Source organism: Leptonychotes weddellii, chromosome 1 (genome assembly GCF_054177405.1).
Source record: "Leptonychotes weddellii isolate Sample4059 chromosome 1, ASM5417740v2, whole genome shotgun sequence".
Lineage (NCBI taxonomy): Eukaryota > Metazoa > Chordata > Mammalia > Carnivora > Phocidae > Leptonychotes > Leptonychotes weddellii.
The window spans coordinates 21,658,479-21,675,366 of NC_138369.1; the positions used below are offsets into that span (position 1 = coordinate 21,658,479).

General features: G+C 36.6%; 1 protein-coding gene across 4 annotated transcripts in view; it reads right to left on the reverse strand.

The window, feature by feature from the left end:
* Positions 1 to 16,888, reverse strand: part of DENND6A (DENN domain containing 6A) — a 59,597-nt gene that overhangs the window by 39,462 nt on the left and 3,247 nt on the right. For 3 of the 4 annotated variants that reach the window (XM_081819384.1, XM_081819387.1, XM_006737302.3), the window contains exons 2-4: positions 5,397 to 5,435; positions 5,257 to 5,299; positions 261 to 373 (exon numbers count right to left, since the gene is read on the reverse strand). In XM_081819384.1, coding sequence (XP_081675510.1) covers positions 261 to 373; positions 5,257 to 5,299; positions 5,397 to 5,435 — 195 coding nt within the window. Of the gene's footprint in view, positions 1 to 260; positions 374 to 5,256; positions 5,300 to 5,396; positions 5,436 to 8,068; positions 8,149 to 16,888 lie in introns of all 4 variants that reach the window. The other variant, XM_081819388.1, reaches the window with a different exon arrangement.

The window sequence follows — 16,888 nt, forward strand, 5'->3', positions numbered from 1 at the left end:
GATCCAGGGACTCCAGGATCATGACCTGAGCCGAAGGCAGTCGCTTAACCAACTGAGCCACCCAGGCGCCCCAAGAACAGTAACTTTATAAAGTCCCTTTCTTTCACATGCTGAATCCTTATAAAATGGACTCACTTAGGAAATCTAGCAGTATAATATAGTAATAAGATAAAAACAAAATATTTCTGAATGCTATAAGAGGTAGCTGAGTTCTAAAGTTTCCTCTCACATGGACATTTTTCTATTACTACTTTTCCAACCTTTAAGTAAACTGGTAAATCTTTGTCATAATGATCCAGGAGACAATGCAGTGACACCCTCCTCCCAGAAGACTGTCGAAATCTAAAACAAAACTGGGTATCTCCAAGACAACCTAATGAAAACAAAAATGAAAGTAATTAAGAATAGCATAGTATAACATTTCTTTATCCAGATTCATCAAATGTTAGAGCCAAAAAGGTCCTATGAATTGTTTAAACCCATTTTATCATGTTTTAGAGAAAAACAGGAGATCCTGAGAGTTCAAGTGACTTGTCCAAAGCCATCTTTGCTGGTTAGAAGTAAAGCCATTAGCAAAACATACACCTTAATTCCTAGGTCTCTTTACTATTTTTCCTATTCCTATTTCCCTCATTTAATTAAAAAAATCTTTAAACTGTTTGCATGTAATGTTGACTCACAAACATAATAATGAGAAAAAGAAGCCAAATACAAAAGAACATATACTGTTCAAATCCATTTATATATATATATATATATATATATATATACACACATATACATATATTTTTAAGCAGGCAAAACTAAACTATAGAGTTTAGGGATGCATGGTTGGGTGATAAAAGTATAAAGAAAAGCAAGACACTTATCACTAAGAATCAGGATTGTGGTTGCATTTGGAGGGGGTGGGAAATAGTGCTTAGGAGGGGACATGAGGGGGCTTCTAAGGCGCTGACAATGTTCTATTTCTAGACCTTGTATGTGTTTTACATTTCACAATGAGAAGTTTCTTTTAAAAGACATAATATAAAAGACATAATACAGCAGAATCAGGAAGTCCCCAAGTAATAGATTCACTATTTTCATCATTTTAATTTAAAAAGTTTTTAATAAAGTTTTTAAACATTAATCACTTCTAGCAAACCTCTTAAAACATGTAAACTTTACCTAAACTGTCTGGCAATAATTACAAAAAACCATAAAGAGTCTTAAAAAGTAAAAGACATATTAAGTAGCTTGTCACTGAAATTCTTCCTGGTTATTATATTTAGAACTAATAAGATTAAACTAAATATGAAATGTGCTCAAGATTTTATTACTTACTATTATACAAAGAAGTACTCATATTTCCTTAGCACATGAAGTTCTTAACAAAGGAAGCAGAAACCTGATATGTTTAAGTTTTTAAAAAGCAACTCAGTATATAAACCTAACTGTAATCATAGAAATTAATATTTCTTTGGTGGTGGAGGAAAGAAACACAGGGGACTGGAGGATAGGTGAAGTCAGTTTCTTTACTTGTTACAGTAGTTTAAAAATAAGGAAAACACGTGAAACTGAGATAATGGAAAATACTTCTAGCATTGTTTTAGTTCAAGAGATGTATATGTTGATGGTTCAATTTTTCCCTTTAGAAGACATTTAAGTATTGTTTAAAAAAAAAAGAGCCAACAGACATGAAAAAACACTCATCATTCATCATCAGGGAAATGCAAATCAAAACCACAATACCACCTCACACCTGTCAGAATGGCTAAAATCAAAAACACAAGAAACAACAAGTATTGGTGAGGATGTAGAGAAAAAGGAACCCTCTTGCACTGTTGGTGAGAATGCAAACTGGTGCAACCACTGTGGTAAACAGTATGGAGTTCCTCAAAAATTAAACATAGAACTACCCTACAATCTAGTAATCACACTACTGGGTATTTACCCAAAGAATACAAAAACACTAATTCAAAAGGATATATGCACCCTTATGTTTACTGCAGCATTATTTATAATAGCCAAATACGGAAGCAGCCCAAGTGTCCATCAACAGATGAATGGATAATGAGGATATGGTGTGTATACACGCACACACATACCACATCTTGCACATTTATATACACACAATGGAATATTACTCAGCCATAAAAAAGAATGAAATCTTGACATTTGCAACAACATGGATGGATCTAGAGAGTATAATGCTAAGTGAAATAAGTCAGAGAAAGACAAATACCATACGATTTCACTCATATGTGGAATTTAAGAAGCAAAACAAAGGGAAAAAAGAGAGGGAGAGAGACAAATCAAGAAACAGACTCTTAACTATAGAGAACAAACTGATGGCTACCAGAGAGGAGGTGGGTAGAGAGATAGGTGTAATAGGTGATGCGGATTATAGAATACACTTACATTGATGAGCAATGATTAAGTACAGAATTGTTGAATCACTATATTGTACACCTGCAACTAATACTATGCTGTATGTTAACTGTACTGGAATTAAAATTTAAAACTTAAAATATTTTTTACAAAAGAAAAGAAAGAAAATTCCACCGAGAAGTATACACTAATTTCTCTGAGACAATAAGATAGAGCAGGAAAATGCAATGGCTCATAGTAACAATACAGATTTATTTTGATGAGATTGTAGGGTATCAGGAGTGCCTTGCCCTTCCTGGATATCATTTTCTGCATGGCAAATGTAAAAAATCTGGTTGTGAATCTATAATGTCTCCTTTCCTATCGTGATAATGGTGAGGTCAGGATGGAGAACAGATAAGCAGTTGATATTTCTTTAGTAACCTTCAGTGTGTGAAGAGACAGACCCCTGAAACATAAAACAGGAACCATTTACCTCAGTTGACAAGGCTAACATGGCTAAAGCCTTTTTGACCTGGTGAACTATCTTCCTGACCAATTCTATACAGCTTGTGGGTGCAGCTGGTCAATGGAAAGTTCTCACAGCAAACCCATGATTTGAGAATGGAGCCAGGTGGATAGGGATTTATGGCTATGGGAGTTTTATTACTTCCTTTTCACAAAATTCAGCATTCCTTGCATTTTCCAGATGCTATATATCTGTTTCTTAAAATCCAAAATTTGGCTCCTAAAGATAAAAGTCACTCAAATACAACAAGATATTGAAACCTAAAAACAAACCAAACAAAATTTTTTTGTGAGGAAAGTCACAGGATCTAAAGGTCTGTGTGGATAGCAGGTGGAGGAAATGGAGGATTGGCAAGTCATTCCACTGGAAATCCCAAAAGCATTCTTCTTTATCTGTATGCCAGAGAGTCTAAATCTTGTTTTACTTTTTTAAAGTGTGCACCATGGAAATAAAACCTAGATTATGATTCTTTCCTAAAGACTACTCTACGTACCTGGATTTCCTTCCATAACAATAACAGCTATTTTGGGAAAAATTAAATCCACTTCAAAGTTGGCACAGGAATCCCAACACGCATTTCATAAATATATAAGTGAAACAAACTGGATAATCACAACTGAGACTAGCACTCTCAAATACATATAAAACTCACAGCCTATTGTTGTCTAGATTAATGTTCATCTCCTAAAATGGCAAGATGTCTGTTTTTAAGACCTTTTGTCAATTTTATTTCTACATATCCACCATACTTAAAGTAAAACAAACCCTACTTCATTTGATGTGCAGCTTATAAGGAAGGCATTACAAAACATCTGTACGTCACTCAAGTGCCTAAAATACTGAACAAATTGTTATTTACATGGATTACACTTCTAACAAAAAGGGACACAGGGAGAGACTGACTACAAAACTAAAAATAAAAAAGGCTATCCAAACACCATGTAATTAGCTTCTTAACCTTGAAGATCATGCGGGGAGGTGAAAAAAGCCATGAAAACCAGCTGTGATCTGAAAGAGAAGAGTGTTCAGTGTAATCCACCATGCCTCCAATCACGTAAAATCAGTTCATCCTGTAATGCATACAACTCAGCTTACCCTGAGTCCTGGAAGTCCAATCCAACACTCACTATATTCAGAACTACATGTGTGGACTTAGTAAGGAAATGAGGAATGATCCTATAGGACCTCTCTATCATTATTTCATTAATAGGCAAACATGCTAAGAGATTCCAATAATTCCAGGTTAGAATAAAAGCCCTACTGGGATCTCTCAAAGGCTTTTTTTTTTTTTTTAAACCAAGACACCATTTCTTTTTTACATAATTCCTGAAAGCTGAGTTGCAAATGTATAGGAAAGAACTCTGGAAGCATTTATAAGGTAAGGAGAAAATATTTTTTAAAAAAATTAAAATGTCAAATCTCCCAAATCAGATTAACTAAACTAAAGTAACAGGATATTAGAAGTAACCACAAAAGGAAAGGGAACTGGAGTGCCTTTGCTTCATAGGGTTCTAACTGTGTGTGGTCTAAGATGTGGAATGTTCTGGTCACTAGAAGCCTGAAAAGCTGTTTTGAAAGGGAAATATAAGGGGTAACCTGAAAGATTTCAACAATTAGGACCACACAAAGGGAGAGTTTGAAAAAGACCAGCAAAACCAAGCTTAGTAATAATAGCAAACACTCACATGTTGCTTTTTATATGCTAACCACTATTCCAAGTGCTTTACATATGTTAACACAAACTATTACAAGTAATTGATGGCCATGCTTCATAACCAGATTCACCCTGTTGTGTGTGTGTGTGTTTTTTTAACTCACTGCTTTAACAGAGTTCTTGGTAAGCTTCCAAATCCTGAACTGAAAGTATACTTACTATAAATCCAAACATACCAATGTTGCTGGTTTTCGATCTCTTCACTATTGCAACAGTTTATTGCTCCTTGATGTTTTACCTCACTACAACATAACAGTTATTTAAAAGTTGAACCAACTAAAATCAAAAAGACATGACTGGCATCATAAAACTAAGAATTGCAATCAATGACTCGTTAGGCTGAAATTGAGTCTGCATTCTAATATTCTATTTCAATCCATTTTCATATATTAAGGTATAATCAATATCCTTAGTATAAAATTCAACAAAAATACCATATGAAGGGGCACCTGGGTGGCTCAGTCGTTAAGCATCTGCCTCCGGCTCAGGTCACGATCCCAGGGTCCTGGGATCGAGCCCTGCATCGGGCTCCCTGCTCCGCGGGAAGCCTGCTTCTCCCTCTCCCACTCCCCCTGCTTGTGTTCCCTTTCTCGCTGCATCTCTCTGTCAAATAAATAAATAAAATCTTAAAAAAAAAAAAAAATACCACATGAAAAATAGTTACCTGAATTTGAATCTGGAAAAGACAAATAGCAAATATTGGTTTTCTGAAAAAGAAAACAAAAGCTATATATGCTGACACACACACCAATAAAGACAAATAGAATATAATAGCAGACTATACGAAGCAATATTTTTACTTACTTCTTTATCAGTAAGTTTGGAATGTTGAGGATAAATTACCTGGAAGAAAAAGAATTAAATCTTATTAGACAAATATACTGAGTATATATTATAGACATTAGCAGGTACTTCTAATGCCAGTTGGCTATGGTCAAAAGTTTTAAGAAATAGTTCACAAACTTCAATAATGACACATGGGAGAAGCTGGGAGAACTAAGTGGGATTTACATTAGGAAAATAATTTTCTGAGTCAAAGTTACCTCTAAAAGAATGGTGAAATCTTGGTTTATCAAGAAAATTTACCGCATGAATTACTAATAACTTAAAGCTTATTGAGTCTTTTCTTTGGAAACCTAAAATCTAACGAGAATTTGATCAGCTGGGTGCTACTCAAGAAATAATGATTTTCAATAGATTCTAAGAAGTAATGTGAATCACCAGCTACTTATTCAAAGAAAAATTGAAAGGAGAAAATAATTATCCATAGTTTAAGAAATCTCAAAGACTATCTCCCACCATAAAGTCTATCCTAATTTCCTCCAATCCCTTTAAATAATCATTGCATTTTCTTAGGACAGGTCAGTAGTGATCACAACCACCTTCTGAGGGAAACTCCTGCCCCATAGTCTCTGCAAAGGAAGCAAGAATAGGCCAGAACAGCTCCTGTCAGAATAAGCACTAGTAAACACCAGACCCAAAGGCAGCAACTCTACAGGCCAGTCTACCAACTACCTAGATGTGGCTGGGTGTGAAAATTCTGCCCAAAAGAATACCAGTGCTCAAGTGGACCAATCCAGACTCTCTGGGGAATGTAAAGAAGAAATAAGATTAAGAGCAGCAGGTTAGTGGCTGATAACAAAAAGGGGAGAAAACAACACAAAGAGTAGCTAAATTATGTTAATATTGGGTTGCTAATGTCGGGATCCATGACTTCCCACTTCTGGAAGAATTCATGAGTTCTTCCCATTTCCCAGCTGCCCAAGAGCCCAATAATCTTCCATTTCCAGATATAGCATATAGTAATATCACATTATAAACCATATTAAAGTGGTTTCACACATTTCTTTCACTTAGTTAGTCCTCACAATAATAGACAAGGCCAATAGTGGTATCCCCTTTGTATATATAAGAAAACTAAAATAAGAAAATAGATGGGGAGAACTAATACTTAATGAGCATCTTCTGGAGTTTTTAATTTTCACAACAATTCTGTCCATTTTCCCTGTCTTTACAGAAGAGGGGGCAAGTTCATAGTAGTTAAATAACTCTTCTGAAGTTTACCTGTTTAGTAAGTGCCAGAGGTAGGGCTTGAACTTGGGCCTGTCTGATTCCAAAGTACACAAGCCACCATTCTCCACTCCACCCTTAGCAGTGATCATTACTGGGCAATCACAGCCCTCTTTCCCCGCTAGCTAGGATGTGGCATATCATCTTTCTCAATCTGGGGCTGTGGGGAGGGTCTAGAGAGCTGATACATTACATGAAAACCATCTACCATTTCTAGAATAGAGAATGACACCAAAGCCAATATTCTACTTACTCTGCTTTCACATTCTGACCTACCTAAATTAACCTCTGTCTCCACAATTCATGAAGGCAAGAATCTGGTCTGTTTTGTTCACCACTCTATCTTTACACCTAGAATAGTCTCTGCTGCATAGTAAACACTAAAAATATATTTCTTCAGTAAGTGGATATACCCTCAAATTAGTTCAACAACTCAATATTTAATAATATGTAATTCTTCTTCACACGTACATAGATCTCCCTTGCTTCACCTTGAGACCATTTTACCTTGTTACCTTTAAAGTAGAAATGGCAAACTTATAACCTATTTAGCCTTATTTTATGAAAATCTCATTACATGTAAATTATACCAGAGTTATCATATTGGTAAATTTAGTGGCCTGTAGTAATAGCTTTATCTTAGACTCTAAACTCAGTTTTATGTGAGTGTCCTTCAGATTTTTCTTTCCTGAAATTAAAATATGAACTCAAAAGCAAATATACAAAATTTCATTTTTTTGTTACATAAAGACTTCACAGTGGTTCCTTTGGACTTTGGTTTCCTATGGTTTAAAATACCAGCATGACAATATAGAAAAAAATGTTGGTAAATTTTACCCATATATATGAGTACCTTAAATATATATAACATGTGTATATATATCTGTGTGTTTGTGTGTGTGTATTTAAGGGGCTTATGTATGCTATATATATTTAAGTAAGCTAAAAAGATGTAAGAACTACATAACCTATCAAGTCTGCCTTTTAAAAACTCTGTACTAGATTGTCAAACTATTCTAGAATTTCATTTTAATGTACCCTCTTAGGACTGCCCAGTGTTTTATTTTGGAATAGATACGATATTCAAAAAGAAGTAATGTATCTTTATATGCTATAGGTATGAAAATGTCCACAGAGTACTTAAGATCAAAAAATAGAAAAAAAATCATACTTAATTTTAAAACTTCAATTAAACTCCCTAGGTAAAAATTTTTTTTAAAAACATAACCACTGCCAAGTATCTCAAACTGCACAAATTGCCACAGTTACTAGATTATCTATGTACATACTTTATCTTGTAAAAAAAAAAAAAGTATAAATTTAAGTATGGGCAATCAATGTTAGTTTAGTCAGTTAGCTCCTGATAACTATACAGGCATTAATCAACTGTGGATTGGCCCCAGTACCTGGAGACGCCTCCCGCTTGAAGCTTCCTCTCTCCACAGCTCAAGTCCAGGCATCTCTGTCCCCCAGGCCACTGGCATTCCTGGGAGGCATCAAAGGGGGACAGAGAGCATCAGCTAATGTCACCCTGGTTCTGTTACCTATGTTAAGATCTTCCATGTTATAAGAAATAAGGGAGAGGTGGCCAGGTAATAAGCCAAGAAAAAGTAAGTTTTATTTGATATCCTTATTAAGGCCTAAAAATGATGACATAGCATAAATATTTCACATCATGATGTAATAGGAAAAAAGTACCCCAGAAAAAATATTAATGTATCTACTGGAAAATAATATTACAAAATGTTTTAAATCAGGTTATTCTCTTCAAAGGTATGTCTACCTGCCACTTGCCCCTGCACACCCTAACATTCCCACCTCAGTGTAGGAGTAATTATGGTCCCAGGAGAAAGAAAATTAGGAACACCAGTTAACTTACTGCTACCACTTGGACATGGGAAAAATTCATGCCTGCCATGCATCCCACTTATCTGTGAATGGGTGCCTGCCTTTCGCCATGTCACTCAGTGTCTGTTTCCATTGCACAACCCTACCTCGCATCTCAGGCCCAGCAGAGACTACATCCCAGGCCATCCCAGGCCTGCCTTGATCTTCTACATAAACATTAACTCACATATAAACATCATCAAAACATAATTAAAAAGAGGATTAATTCCAAACCTAATAAGAACCCTGGCTGGCTCTCAGTCCATGGAGTGTGCAACTTTTGATCTTGGGGTTATAAGTTTGGGACCCACATTGAGTGCAGAGATTACTTAAAAATAAAATCTTATTTAGTTACTTATTTTTAATTTTTTTAAAGTAGGCTCCACACCCAGCATGGAGCCCAATGCGGGGCTTGAACTCACAACCCTGAGATGAACACCTGAACTGAGATCAAAACTTGGATGCTTAACCAACTGAGCCACCCAGGTGCCCCAAAAATAAAATATTTTTTAAAAAATTATGTCTTCAAAGATTAGATAATAACACTCATTACAAACTGAAAATGGAAACTGTTTACAGGCAAAAAGACAAGTCTACATTTTTCAACTGGTTATGTATCATATAATCTTTAAAAACTGGCTGGAAAATATTTTAAGATAAATTAAATATAATATCTCTTTTAAAAGTCTTTTTAATATGAAAAATAAAGCAATGACACCCCAGTAGCAGTAAGTACACCTAACACTGAGATGCTGATTGCTAAATACCATTCTGCAATAAAAAGAATCAGGGCTTCTTAGGGAGGTAGCTGATTACAGGGCTGGGACAGGAGAAATACAAGATGAGCCTGGAGCATCTTGTGGTGCCAGAAAGGAAAAGTTCAAAAGGAGGGGGGCATGATTAAAGGACAAAGGAGCCAACCTAAAAAGGTACCAATGCTCAAAGCTGGAATGATTTGATTAACAAAACAAATAATGATAGTACTAGATTATAACCCAAATAATAAGTATCCTTGAGTCCATACTGATATAGATAAATGGATGGATGGATGAGAGAGAAGGGACAACTCTTCCTCATAAAAGAATTCCAACTAATAAATATAGGAGTAAGGAAAATAAAAAAATCACTATTAGAACACCAGAATAATAATTGCTGCAGGTAAGATCCACTTATGGACGCTAGATTAGCAGGCAAAGTTTAAAAAACAAGATACTGCCCAGTTTCAATCTCTAACAAAATAAACACTTATTAATTACAAAGAGAAAAACAGTAACTTTATAGTGGATAAACATGGCAGACATCATCTCAACCAAGTGATCAAGGTTAAAATTGCTAATAATGACACATTTTAATTTTAACATCCTGTACTTCTTGATATGATGTCCTGAGAAGGGCACATCATATGTGGGGTATTTTTTTTTATTAAAGATTTTATTTATTTATTTATTTATTTGACAGAGAGAGACACAGTGAGAGAGGGAACACAAGCAGGGGGAATGGGAGAGGGAGAAGCAGGCTTCCTGCTGAGCAGGGATCCCAATGTGGGGCTTGATCCCAGGACCCTGGGATCATGACCTGAGCCAAAGGTAGACGCTTAACGACTGAGCCACCCAAGTGCCCCCATATGTGGGGTATTCTTCCCAGTAATTCATAACCTCAGACTAATCATGACAACGTACCAGAAAAAACAAAATTGAAAGACATACTACAAAACATATAAACAGTATTCCAAAGTATCAAGGTCATGAGAGACAAGGAAAGATTGAGGAACTCCACAGATAGAAGACGACTATAGAGATATGATACCTATATGCAATGTAGAAAACTGGATTGGATCTTCAAACAGATAAAGCACATTAGTAGAAAAACTGGTGAATCCCAATAAACTCTTGTTTAGTAAATTGTATCATGCCAATGTTAAATTCTTAGTCTTGATTATTGTACTATGTTTATGTAAAATGTTAACTTCAGAGAAAGCTAAATGAATTACTTATATAACTATGTAAGCCAAAAATTATATCAAAATAAGGTTTAAAAAAAGTAACACCTCTACTTCACATCATATATAAAAAGTAACCCAAAGTGGATTAAAGACCTAAATGTGAGAGTTAAAACTACAAATGTCTTAGAAGAAAACACAGGAATAAATCTTTATGGCTGTGGATTAGCCAATGGTTTCTTAGACATAATAAAAGCACAAGCTACCAAAGAAAACATAAATTGGACTTCATCAAAATTTAAAACTTTTGTGTTTCAAAGAACACTACCAAGAAAGTGAAGACAACCCACAGAATGGAAGGAACTATTTGCTAATCATGTATCTGATAAGGGTCTAATATACAGAATATATAAAGAATTCTTATAATTCAATAAAAAAGTCAAATAACCCAATTTTTAAATGGGTAAAGAATCTGATTAGACATTTCTCCAAAAAAGATATACAAAAGGCCAATAAGCATATGAAAAGCCACTTGACACCATTAGTCATTAGGAAAAATGCAAATAAAATTATAATAAGATACTATCTCACATCCACTAGGATGGCTGTAATTAAAAAGACAGACAAGAACAAGTGCTGCCAAGATATGGAGAAATTAGAACCCTCATACATTACTAAGGGAAATGTGAAAATACAGCCACCCTGGAAAACAGTTTAGCAGTTTCTCAAAAAAGTAAACATAGTTACCTTATTACATAGCAATTTCACTCCAAGTGAAAACATGTTCACACAAAAACTTATAAATGAATGTTCATAGCAGCATTATTCATAATATCCAAAAAGTAGAAAAAAATCAAAATTTTCATCAAATGATGAATGGATAAACAAAATGTTGTATTTCCATTTAATGATATAAAATTCAGCCATAAAAAGGAATAAAGTACTGATACATACTACAACATGGATGAACCCTGAAAATATTATACTAAGTGAAAGCCAGACAAAAAAATGCCACAGGTTGTATGATTCCATTCATATGAAATGTATAGAATAGGAGAATCCACAGAGAAAGTAGATTAGTGGTTGCCAGGGCCTGGGGGTAAGGGGCAATGGCTCATGACTGAAAGAGGACATAAGGGAAATTTCTGGGGCAGTGATACTATTGTTTCGTGATCTCTAGGGTAGTGAAATGGTATGCTCACTTTATGAAAATTCATCAAACTCAGGATTTATATGCTTTCCTACGTGTATGTTATACTGCAATAAAAATGTTTACAAAGTGGGAAAAAATGGCCTGACCATCACAATACCAACACAGACTGGGCCTCAGTCTAAGATTCCAGTTCACTCAAGATCTAAACTAAATTATGCTACTGGAAAATGTAATCAGTTTGAACATGGAATGGACCATGAAGCATTTCTCTTATTAATAAGAGTGAAGTTTAGATACAATTGTCCATGTTTCACATCATTCATCATAGTAAATACAGAAAACATAAAGTACTTGTGAATGGACTAACTGGAGAGAGGAACATCCCAGATTTCTCCACATTGGGATTATATAAATAGAACCAGAGATCAGTAGCACTGAACAAGCCCTTGTACAACCTGGGAGCCTAAGCTCAGATCACTAAAGTTTAACTCTCAAACCACAGAACTACGTCAAGCTAATATGAAGTGCTCCAAGTTCACAAGGAAATTTAAAGGCCATTATTAGTACCTGCAAACACTCCTATTATAACCCCCATTGGTTAATGGCCTACCGTCCATGCCAGACTGGAAGATCAATGAAGGGAGGATTCTTCAAGGCTTTATCTCCAGAACACAAGAGTGTCTGGATATGGTAGTTGCCCAATAAATATCTGCTGAATTGATAGCTCAATGAGACAGTCTAGCAACATACAGTTACACAAAACATCCATTTTGATTAAAACAGTAAACTTGCTGAGGATCAAATACTGGGGTTATGGAGCACCCAGTTTAAGAGGGAAAGAAACAACCCTTCACACAACTGCCTTCACCCTTCTCAAAAAAAATAAACAGAAACTTTGCTAAGATAAAGAAAACTGTAGTGACTACCTCAGGCTCCACCCCGCTAGGGGATAAAGAGGAATAAGCAAAACGCGGAAGTGAAAAAGAAAGGGGAGAGGCGCCTGGGTGGCTCAGTCCTTAAGTATTTGCTTTCAGCTCAGATCATGATTCAAGGGTCCTGGGATCGAGCCCCACATCGGGTCCCTGCTCCGCGGGAAGCCTGCTTCTCCCTCTCCCACTCCCCCTGCTTGTGTTCCCTATCTAGCTGTGTCTCTCTCTCAAATAAATAAATAAAAATCTAAAACAAAAGAAAAGAAAAAGGGGAGTCAATTCTCCTAACTGCTCTTCAAAAAATGGCACAGAAGTTTGCCTTCACCCCACAGCAGAGCTGTATCTTCAATTTGTGTGTTTGCTTTTAAAGTGTGGGGCACCTGGATGGCTCAGTCAGTTAGGCATCTGCCTTCGGCTCAGGTCATGATCTTGGGGTCCTTGGATCAAGCCCCCCATCTGGCTCTCTGCTCAGCAGGGAGTCTGCTTCTCCCTCTCCCTCTGTGTTCTCTCCCTCTCAAATAAATAAATAAAAATAAATAAATAATAATAAATAAATAAATAAGTGGGGGGGGCTGAGATCAGTAATCCAAATGAAATCATGACTCACGCAATATATTAATGATAAACTGTCCTGCTTTTTATAGATTAATTAGGCTGAAATTATTTTCAGCAAGAGGTGGAATACAATCTATATGTACATACAAATAGGCTGTCATAGATTATCAGCAAATGAAACCTAATAAACTTGATTTCCAGGAACTGCTTTATTTTTAAGTTTGTTTTATTTATTTATTTTATTTTTTTTTAGTAATCTCTACACCCAACATGGGGCTCAAACTCACAACCCCAAGATCAAAAGTTGTACGCTGTTGTGACTGAGCCAGCCAGTTGTCCCCCTAGAAGTGCTTTAAATACTTGTGATTCACATCCAAAACTGTGGGCTTTTTTTTTTAAATCAATTTAAAGCAAAATAATTGGAGCAAGAAAATAGCCAAGAACAGTCCTACACTGATGACTGAATGTGCAAGGACACTATAATAAGGGACCAACATTTGGGCATGCATTAATTCTTAACACGCATTCTCTCTCTTAGTACCTCCAACAACACTCTAAGGATATTACTTTTCCACTTTATAGTTGAAGGAAATGAGACTCAGAAAATTGAAGAAACTGGCCAAAAATCAGACAACTAGCAGATGTTCAAAACCCCACAGCTTGTGCTCTTTTCACTAGAGGGAGAGAGACAAGCAGACTCTACACTGAGTGTGGAGCCCGACTTGGAGCTCCATTCCACCACCCTGAGATAAAGACCTGCATCGAAATCAAGAGTTGGATGCTTAACCAACTGAGCCACCCAGACGCTCTCACCTTTTTAAAAAAAATTTATTTAAAAAAAATTATTTATTTAAAAATTATTTTTGTTTATTTTTGTTTATTTTTTTTGAGAAGGGAATGCAGTTGTGTGAAGGGCTGTTTCTTTCCCTCTTAAACTGGATGCTCCAAAAAAAAAAAAAACTGGATGCTCCAAAACCTCAATTTTGGACTGAAATTGTCCAAAGAGTTGATAGGTAAAGCCTTCAAGGGCGAAAAGCTACTAACAATGCCTCAATTCTTATAACATCAAGGACTAGAGAGGTTCAGGAGGTGACCTCAAATTACAGAAATGTCAACTTCCTATGACATTCTATAAGTTCATGTGATTTTTTCTTAGTTTTAGAGCAGTGTTATTAATTATATAATCCTTTTTTTTTTTTTTTAGTTTCAGAGGTAGAATTTAGTGATTTATCAGTCACATACAACATTCAGTGCTCATTACTTCCAGTGCCCTCCTTAATGCTAATCAACAGTACATTAAAAGGATTATTCACCACGACCAAGTGGGATTTATTCCTGGGCTGCAAATCAATCAGTGTGATACACCACACTTATAAAAGACAAGAACCCGGGTGCCTGGGTGGCTCAGTAGTTAAGCGTCTGCCTTCAGCTCAGGTCATGATCCCAGGGTCCTGGGATTGAGTCCCACATCAGGCTCCCTGCTCCGCAGGAAGCCTGCTTCTCCCTCTCCCACTCCCCCTGCTTGTGTTCCCTCTCTTGCTGTGTCTCTGTCTGTCAAATAAATAAATAAAATGTTTAATAAATAAATAAATAAAAGACAAGAACCAGATGATCCTCTCAATAGATGTAGAAAAAGCATCTGACAAAATATAGCGTCCTTTCTTGATAAAAGCTCTCCACCGTGTAGTTCATGTGATTTAAAGGCTCTCAAAAATTCCTCTCTCATTCTCTCTCAAATAAATAAATAAATCTTTAAAAAAAAAAAAAAGAGGGGGGCGTTTGGGTGGCTCAGTCAGTTAAGCGTCCAACTCTGATTTTGGCTCAGGCCCTTATCTCAGGGTGGTGGGATGGAGCCCCAAATCAGGCTTCACACTCAGTGCAGAGTCCGCTTGTCCTTCTCCCTCTTCTCCTTCCCTCTTTCCAACCTCCCCCCTCAAATAAATAAATAAAATAATAAATAAATCTTTAGAGGTTCTCAGAAATTCAAAACATTTCTAAGATGTGTGTACTGGTAGCAAATAACTCTCTACACTATAAAGAAAAAAGAAAAACCACTAAATATCCAAATTAAGAAAAATGGTTAAATAAATTGTTCCATAAAACTGTACTTATGAAGGGGCGCCTGGGTGGCTCAGTTGGTTAAGCGACTGCCTTCGGCTCAGGTCATGATCCTGGAGTCCTGGGATCGAGTCCCGCATCGGGCTCCCTGCTTGGCGGGGAGCCTGCTTCTCCCTCTAACCCTCCCCCTGTCATGTACTCTCTCTCTCTCATTCTCGCTCTCTCAAATAAATAAATCTTTAAAAAAAAAAAAACAAAACTGTACTTATGAAGAGTCTTTAATGATCTGGCAAATTGTTTATGAGAATGTTTATCAATAAAAGCAGACTCTGGGGATGCCTGGGTGGCTCAGTTGAATAAGCATCTGCCTTTGTCTCAGATCATGATCCCAGGAACCTAGGATAGAGTCCCACATCGGGGTCCTTGCTCAGTGGAGAGCCTGCTTCTCCCTCTGCCTGCCGCTCCCCCTGCTTGTGCTCTCTTTCTCTCTCTGACAAGTAAATAAATTTAAAAAAAAAAAAAGCAGACTCTGATTGTAGACCTGTTTGGGGGACTGCTGCCCAGCCCATGCTTTGGAAGTGTCCCCTCCTTTTACAAGTGGCCACTACTGTCCCAAAACGCTGTCTCCTGACACAGATGACTGAACAAAAGGGAGCACCTGACCCATGCTGAGCCAATCAGATACTCCAGTATTTGAATTAAGCTTCAGCCTGGTTCCAGAATACAAAAGTAGAGTTTGGCTAAAATCAGTATCACAGTAATCCAAAGTCAAGAGAAACTGGGGAGCAGAAACTGAGACCCTTGCAGAAGAAGCCAGCCTCAGCACAGAGAATGGAACAGGCTTGCAGAGAGAAGCGGAGACAAAAGACCACACAGCTCCTGAGAAACAAAGGCAAAAAGCCTGAGGCTTTCCAAATCCCATGAGGTTCATTCCAGCTTCCTGCAACCGGGTTCCAAGAGACTCCTTACAATCAATCTTTTCTCTTAAATTTGAGAGCGTTTCTGTTCCTAACAATCAAATTAATTGACAGATATGAAATTATGTAAAAAAGAAAAAGCATTAACGAAAATGTCAACTATTAATAGCAGTTGTTTCTTAGTATAATTATGAGTGATGTTTTCTAATGTTTATAATTTTCTTTCTTGCCAAGTTTTCAACAATGAGCATATTATTACTCAATCAGGGGAAAAAAAACTTGAATAAATGAGGCAATTCTGGATTCAGATAATTAAGGCTTTACTACATAATCAGGTAATTTTAGAGCTGGAAATGACTTAGAGTATATAAAATCCAGAGGATTTGAAACTTTGTTCCAGAGGACACACGGAATCTGTGGTGATGCTCTAGGGCCACTCTGTGGGAAAAGGAAGCTGAGTACACCTCCTATAGTCAACACCTTTTGTATTTTCTTTCCAACTTAAAAGATACCCTTCATTGTCCCCTTTACCAAGGACAGGGCCTAACAGACATTTTATGCAAAATAGGCCACTCCCCTAACCACACAGGTCTTCATCGGATTATTTGCCCCAAACCAGGCCTGAGTACCTTCCTCTGGTGTCTCTTCATTGAAGGGGCTGAAAAGGGCAACTTCTCTACCATAAAGATTATAGAAGCTAAGGAAATAAGTCGCAGGGAGCATGAAGCATGACAAAATCCCATAAAACAAGAGCATAAGCAAGAGACTTCCAAGTTATGGGCTCTAGC